Source organism: Grammomys surdaster, unplaced genomic scaffold, assembly GCF_004785775.1.
Source record: "Grammomys surdaster isolate TR1022 unplaced genomic scaffold, NIH_TR_1.0 129, whole genome shotgun sequence".
In the NCBI taxonomy this organism is placed as follows: Eukaryota; Metazoa; Chordata; class Mammalia; order Rodentia; family Muridae; genus Grammomys; species Grammomys surdaster.
Window position 1 is genome coordinate 15,798,275 of NW_021604587.1, and position 8,107 is coordinate 15,806,381.

General features: G+C 43.4%; 1 protein-coding gene across 2 annotated transcripts in view; it reads left to right on the plus strand.

Moving 5' to 3' along the window:
• Positions 1 to 3,140, plus strand: part of Prokr2 (prokineticin receptor 2) — a 12,431-nt gene extending 9,291 nt beyond the window's left edge. For both annotated transcript variants that reach the window (XM_028756724.1, XM_028756733.1), the window contains exon 3: positions 1,938 to 3,140. In XM_028756724.1, coding sequence (XP_028612557.1) covers positions 1,938 to 2,634 — 697 coding nt within the window. In that variant the 3' untranslated portion in view covers positions 2,635 to 3,140. The remainder of the gene's footprint in view (positions 1 to 1,937) is intronic.
• Positions 3,141 to 8,107: the final 4,967 nt, after the last annotated feature.

Here is an 8,107-nt window from a genome sequence, read left to right on the forward strand (position 1 = left end):
AGAGAGAGAGAGAGAGAGAGAGAGAGAGAGAGAGAGAGAGAGAGAGACTGTGAGATGTCTCAGCAACTGTGAGCTGTCTTGGTCAGGTGGAGAGGGTGCCTATCTGTTCACCTCTCCAGCCCTGTAATGCTCGTCCTCCTAGCCTGGCCACACAGATACTTGGAAAGCTCCAGAAGTTGCTGTGGTAAGACCCAGCAGGGGCCCCATGGTTGGGACGGATCCAGCTTTCTCCTCCATATCCAGAAGCCTTAAGTGTGGAATCCATTGGAGAGTCACCAGCAAACAGGTACAGATGGGACAAAATAACAGAAATACTGCAAGGGACAGAGAATAGTAACATGGCAAAGGGATTCTAAGTCAGGTTGGGGTTTTGGAAAGGTGACCAAAGGGTTTGGTTAGAAAAAAAAGTCAGATAGTTTTCTCCTGCTCTTGGCCCACAGTTTGTGAACAGCAGACATAGCAAGGATGTACTTGTGAGTGTTTTCCAGTAGATACTTCCTGCTCTTGATCCACACACTCACTTCCAGGATGATTTGTCTCTTATCTACCTCTCCTGCCTCTTCTCTTCCTCCACCCTCCCCTACCACCCTTCCTCCCCCACACCCACCACCCCACATAATACACAGAAATCATTCCGGGACCCAATATCTAAATAGCTATCATTCCATCTCTCTGGAAGCAAACCACACAAGTGAGCTCATTTTCCATGAAGGCTCCAGGCTTCGTCTGTCTTGAGAAGTATGACTCCTTTACTGTATTCCAGTGAGATGCCTTCGTCACGCACTCTCTCCTGAGTGAGAAATGGCACAGGGAGGTGGATGTGGACGATTCACATCAGGAGGCTCCGTTCTGGAATCTGCTGGCCATGAACCCGGGCATGTTGTTTATTTCTTACTAGAGCCCCGAATCCCACTTAATCCCACCGCCTCCAGAATGCAGGCTGATGTCTAGCAGGAGGGGGGAGAAACCTGAGAATTGTCCACACCTCGCTCTGAGCCACACAGCTCTTGTTTCACCTTAAATCACGAGGGATTTGGAGTAAGAACTTTAGGAGTCCCGTGTTAGTGGGCAGGATGGCAAGATTAAAAACTCAAAAGGTATACCGTATCCTGAACAGATGAGCTGTGTGTCTACTGAAAAATCCTCACGCAAGTACATCCTTACTGTGTTTAATGTTTGCACACTGCTGAGGCTGAGTCTGTTGCTATGTACTATAATGCTAAATTCTGTACCTGAAGGTCTAGGCCGTGAGTGAATTCTCATGGTTACCAGCTTTTGTTGTGCAAAGCTTGTTCCTAAATTGAAAACTATTGCTTAAATAAAAATGGCTATAGCCAATTACTGGAGGGATTAGAGACAGGCAGCTTGAGAGACCTGCCGAGCAGGGCAGGAAGAGAGAGAGAGAAGGATGCAGGAGAGAGGAGGAAGCTGCCATGAGAGGAGATGGATCATGAACACATGGCCAGGAGAAACAGCGAGTATTTGGGATACATTGCTGAGGGAGTAGTCATCGGTTAGAAAAATAGATTAGGGGTTACACCCTCCCCCCCGCGTTGTCAAAGACAAACCATCGTCTGAGTCTCATTCATTCATAAGCTAGACAGGGATAAGATCAAATTGGCTGTACTATAACAAACATCCTGTAAGACAAATACTATTTGTCTTGGGTTGTATTCAGAGAAATAAATCTCAGAGAGAAAGGTAATTCCCTGATCCTTGTGCCAGGCAAGGGAGAAAAGCCAGGTTGCTTTAACCCATTAGCTGTCCATTAAATCCCTGCTTTAAAAGCCAAGTGCAGCTGTTACTGAGCTGATGCTGCTTAAACCTGGGTCAGAGGCACCTGGGGATTCATTGTGCTGTTCCAGCTCTCTGGGCTAGTTTAAAAACAATCGCACTTCGAAGTATAACCATCATTGCTGGCTTCCCTTTCCCTTCAGATATCTCGCTATTGTCCACCCTTTGAAACCACGGATGAATTATCAGACCGCCTCCTTCCTGATCGCTTTGGTCTGGATGGTCTCCATCCTCATCGCCATCCCCTCTGCCTACTTCACCACAGAAACCACCCTCGTTATCGTCAAGAATCAGGAAAAGATCTTCTGTGGTCAGATCTGGCCGGTGGACCAGCAGCTCTACTACAAATCCTACTTCCTCTTCGTCTTCGGGCTTGAGTTCGTGGGTCCCGTGGTCACTATGACCCTGTGCTATGCCAGGATCTCCCAGGAGCTCTGGTTCAAAGCTGTGCCTGGCTTCCAGACGGAGCAGATCCGCAAGCGGCTGCGTTGCCGCCGCAAGACAGTGCTGTTACTCATGGGCGTCCTCACAGCCTACGTGCTGTGCTGGGCGCCTTTCTACGGCTTTACCATCGTGCGAGACTTCTTCCCCGCGGTGGTTGTGAAGGAGAAACACTACCTCACCGCCTTCTATGTGGTGGAGTGCATCGCCATGAGCAACAGCATGATCAATACTATATGCTTCGTGACGGTCAAGAACAACACCATGAAGTACTTCAAGAAGATTCTGCTGCTCCACTGGAGGCCCTCTCACTACGGGAGTAAGTCCAGTGCGGACCTCGACCTCAAAACCAGTGGAGTGCCTGCCACAGAAGAGGTGGATTGTATCAGACTGAAGTAGCCTGCAGGTGTTGCCCAAGGGAAAACTCAGCATTCGATACTCAGTGTATCACACACCATCAACCACTCACAAGCATCATGGAAAGATATAGCTGTATTCATGCTCTCCTCCTCGAATGTATCAAGATGTGTAACATACAGCACAACTGATGTCTACATAACACCTCAAGAGACTGGACACAAATAGTAACAAGTGACCTGGACTGAGGGCTTCTGTCTGCAAACCACACCAACAGACTATTCAAGGACAAGAGCTGACATTTGAGGTCACTAGGAAGAGATCACAAATGATTAGCCAGAATCATGCTCCGTATTCTTTCATTCTGTATCTTTTCTGCACAGAACTGTCAAAGGCAATAGAATAAAGCACTTAGGCATACTAGAAATGTAAGGATAACTCCATCAATGGAGACCACAGCCTAACAGGAAGAGGGTCCAAACAGCATACTGACTTTCTCCACTCAGCACCAGTTATCTCCTTAGATATTCTGTACTTATCTGCAATGTTGTAATTTCAAAGTGGGGGGGAGGCTTTACCATGGATGAATCAAATCTCATCAGCCTATAGGGTGAAGATGGGAGCTCCTGAGACAAGAAATGTATCCAGTTCTGGATACTTTAATGCCGAGGATTTCAGGGCTCTGGGGTCATGGAGGAAGAGAACACAGAAAGAGCAGAGGTTTCAAGTGACAATAGTATAATCTGTCCATTTGCTATGATTTGGACAATTTTCTAGAACATACTCTGACTTACAAAAGGAGCTCTACTTGAGATCCAAAGATCCGGGTAAAAGTCCTAACTCCAGGACTCATCTCTGTGTGTCTCCACTTTAATGAAATGGGAATAATGAAAACGGATCGTTAGGAACATCCGCCGGGTGGAGTCGTGGTGTGGATGTGATTTTCACCTCTTCCCTTGTTAAGAGTGTGATACTGAAGAGCTCATTACAGGGAGTTTGGAACGGAGAGACAGCTCCACAATTTTCATCCCTCTTCTTTGGATCAGAGGCCACTGAACTCATTTTGAAGTAGCATATCTATAGTGGGACATAAAGGTCTTCCCGTCACAGAGTGCAACCAAGAAGATACAGTCAACAACCATAACTTCCTCCCTGTGGTCTTAGACAGTCGTCCCAACATAGCATTGGTGACCCCAGGACTGAATCCACTTGTGTCATTACATCATCTACTGAACACTAGAGTTGATCATGTTGGCTAGCTGGGTATTTCCTTCCTCTTTCACAGCCCCATACGTATCCTTCCCTTAAACTGCACGCTCGGTTACCAAGGAAGACCTTAAACACAGGAGGACCATTATTCTGTCCAGGACACAGGAGTGTCATGCTTCCCTGATAAACCTCTAAATAACCTCATCAGTAGACACTGTACACTTCACATGTCAACATAATTTGCCTCCTTCTTGTATTTAAACAAATCATTCTCCTTTTGTTTAGATTTAACTAGAAAGCATTCCTGTAAATGTCAATGTGTTTGTTATATCCCAGTGAAAAATGGTATGTTGTTATCATATGGAATAAATAACATACAGAATTATAATTACCGTGCCCAAAAGGTTCCCTACTAATGTTTTATGCTATGTTTATATGTTTGATGAAGTTGTATAGCTGTCTGAGCAACTCGAGCCTGAAATGAGAGAATTCCCAAAGGTGTTCTTAGAGCAGGGCCATCTCAGACTAGCAGCTGGCCTCAAGTATGTGCTCTCTCAGGAGTGTGTTCTTGAACGTGAATTGGAAGAAAACCATTATCCTCTGTCCCCCCCCCCTTGCTTATAAATGATTTTTAAAATGCAGGCTTCTTTTCATTTAGAGAATATTTATGCCTCTGGTTAGAGCTAAGGTAATAAGTTAATTACATTTGTGTTCAATCTTCCCAAGACTAATTAAAGGCAAGCTTAAGACTTTTAACATGTCAAGATAAGTACACATTTACGCCTACTATTTCATGTAGAAAGTTAATCTCATTGAGCAAAGCCAGATCTACTTCCCTGGCCACAGTATGAAAAAAGATGGTTACACAATGAAGCTGTTACAGATTTTTGTTAAGCATCCAACATTTAAAATGAGTTACTTCTAAATTTGGAGAAATCAAAAAATGCTTCGGGCCCTGAGGCATGACAAACAACTCCAGACTTCACAAGGAACAATGTGACATGTGGGAGGTAATTAGAAATCTTAACAAAAGTTCTGTTTCTACTTAAAAATGGTGGCTCCAAAACCCATCTTTGCAACTGACCGTATACTCCCTTGGCTGCAAGAAGACACACACACACACACACCCCACTAGGACACCAGACCAAGAAATGCCTTGAGAACATAATATTCAGCTCCTTTCTTTGGTGGATCTGAATTCCAAAGAAGGAAATGACCTATAATGGGTACACAGTTAATTCTTACTAGAGCTAAATCCTTGTCCTAGGGTTTTATCTTCAAGACGATGAGCAGCTTTCAGTGACTGCCTATACCTGAGTCCAAAGGACCTGGCACACCATGGTGGCAGGTTCCAGAATATGTAGAATCTTAAGTCTCTAGGTTACTTTGCTTGTTCATTAAAAAGAAGTTAAATCCCCATTCTGGATGCCCTGTGGTATAAACTAAGATCAAGAGACAAAGTGTGGGTTGTACATAGGGATTCCTTGAAGACAGCTGTTGGAAGTTCATGGTACCCAGCCCTAGCCAGAAGATATTCAAAAAATAACATCCAGTTCTTGTAAATGAGCATTTCTTTAAAGGGTTTTCCATTGTGCGCTTTAATTAATATTAATTTTAATGTATACACTCTTTTCTACATACAGTTGAAAATATTAAGTATATGTATTCTTGTGTTGTTATGATATATATGTATATGCATAGTCTCATTGTAGGATTGCATGTTTGTAAATTTGTTTACAATATACAATGTATCTGTAATCCCCAAATCAGTACTTGTGATGCTTTATTGACATGTGTATAGGCACACAAAATAATGATTTTTAACTGATGCACATGTTTCCAGTAGAGGCTGAACAAACTGAGACTCTGCCTTCTTATTTCAGCTATAAACAAGTATTTGGTACAGGATAAGAGGGGCATTTACCTTACAGTGCAAGAGTCCCACTTCTATACTGTATAAAGAAGGGCCTGCACATACACACTGCTAACAGCTTGTTTGTTCTAAGCTAACCTTTAGCCTATATGTGATCTAAATGGTGGCTCAGGAGAAGTAGGAGACCCTTCCTCCACTCCCCCTCCCAATCTCCATCCCTTGGCTACATAGAAAAAGTACAGGAGGAGACAGGGAGAGAGCCACCAACACTTAGGATCTCAGAAACCAGGCTGACCACCACCTGGCCAGAGGGCAATCTCAAATGTGGGAATGATTGGTGGCCTTTGTGCTGATTCACTATAAAATTATGCTAACCAGAGTGGACCAAAGCAGACAGATCTCTCTGGCTTCTCAGAAGCTGGCTCTCTGGATACAACAGTCTATAGATTCTACTCCTGTCTCTGATCACTGGTTTCTGTGAAGGCAGGCAACATGGGCTTTAGTATCCTGTCACATATGCTTTCAAAGTACATTTAAGCCATGTGTTAACATTTGAGGGCCTTTTCTCATTCGTCTCATTGTTTATAGGGCCCAAAAACGGTGCTTAAGTGATCTCTGGTGTTCCCAAGTACAAAACAGCTGTGAAATATCTTACATAGAAAATAAATATGTTAGAAAAGCTTTATTTTAGTGGCATTGGCCATGAACTCAATGTCAAGGAAGCAAGTATGTGTTAAATAAAGTTATATTTAAATGGAAGCATGCATTTAAAATATTGTATGGTGACCAGTTGACAAAATGTGACCAGTGGCCTGAGGGGTGTGACCCCAAGCTTTCCTTGTGAGCAACTGATCAGTGTTTGCTAATTCTTTTCTATATACAGTATTTTCTAATTCTACATTTAATAACTTTGTTGGACATTCTTGTGAAGAATAAGGATTAAGTCCTGTCTCTTGAGTTCAAACTTTGACATAACACATAACTTGGGACTCTGGCTAAATGAAACCTGAAGGCTTACAATTTTAATTAACCAAACTGTCATTTTCCCGCAGCATCCTCGCCACCACCTCCTTCCCAGTCTGCCACTGCGATGCAACTTGAAACCCTTGAAGAGAGAGCCCTGTAATGGAAATGTACACACTTACCCACGCCACAGTCCACACTTTCTGCAGACCACATGTCCTAAAAAGAAGCTTTCTCCCCATTAAAAATCTGACAGCTAAAGGCTGGAAGTTCTGTAGCACTGTTACAGACAAGGAAGAAGACAACCACACACACACACATACACACACAAACAAACACACACACCCCTCTTCATCCCACAGTGGAAAGGAGGATAGCACTGTGGAAGACTTTAACTGAGTGTTTACATGGCATTTCAAAAGAAAGAGGCTGATCTTTGCAAAGCCATGATGAGGGACTGTTGTTAATAGACAATGCTATTTCTTTTCTGTTCTTTTTGTTGTTTGGGGTTTTGTTGTTGTTGTTGTTCTGTTTGTTTTTTGACACAGGATATTTCTATGTAGCTCTGGATGTCCTGGATCTTTCTAGGTAGACCAGGTTGGTTTCTAACTCACAGAGATCCATCTACCTCTGTCTCCTGAGTGCTGAGATTAAAGCGTGCACCACCACACTTGGCTGCAATGCTATTTCTTCCAACAGACCCAGGAACACAATATGTAGAGGTCTGAGACAAAAGAAAGAATCCCTTCAATACAAATGATGTTTAGCTCTACCTAGGATATGTGGTCTCAAAGATCATGGTGCAATTATAAACGAAAACCTGTCTCTGTGTGTCTCAGCTGTCTCTGACAATTACCACTGTCCTTGAATAGAGGGATATCGAAGTCACACAGCCTTCCACCCCAATTCAACATCCCTCCCTGAGAAATATAAAGGAGGAAGAAGCTTGCCTGCAAATACACAGATTGCAGACCTTGAAGAAAAAGCTTGTTCTGGGCTGCCTGTGGAATTGAGAATGGCAAAAGACCATCTCTTAACTACTGGAAGCATCTTAATGAAAACTAGGGGCACTGAAAGGGATAAGACATAACAGGTAAGGAAAGTTGGGCCTGCCTCACTCCAGCCCAGTGACAAACACTAGAGATAGTCAGTAATGACCGGGGAATGGAGAGAGTTAGATACAGGTATCTCTAGGTCACCAGCAGCAAAAAAGAACACAGAAGTGAGCTAGGAGCCATGATACTCTGGTTTCTGACTCAATCATAGACATATAAAGTACTTTAAAAGAAACTATTGCCCTACTAATTAAGGTCAAAGTCTACAACTGTCTAGATAAAAGTGCATTGGCAGGGCTTCCCCTTCTCTGATCTTGTCTGGGAAGTTCAACTCCTCTCCCACACCTCTACCTGAAAAATGTCACATAGCCTTGGCTAAGATTACAGGATCAACTTCCTTTCTCCCAGTAAGAAT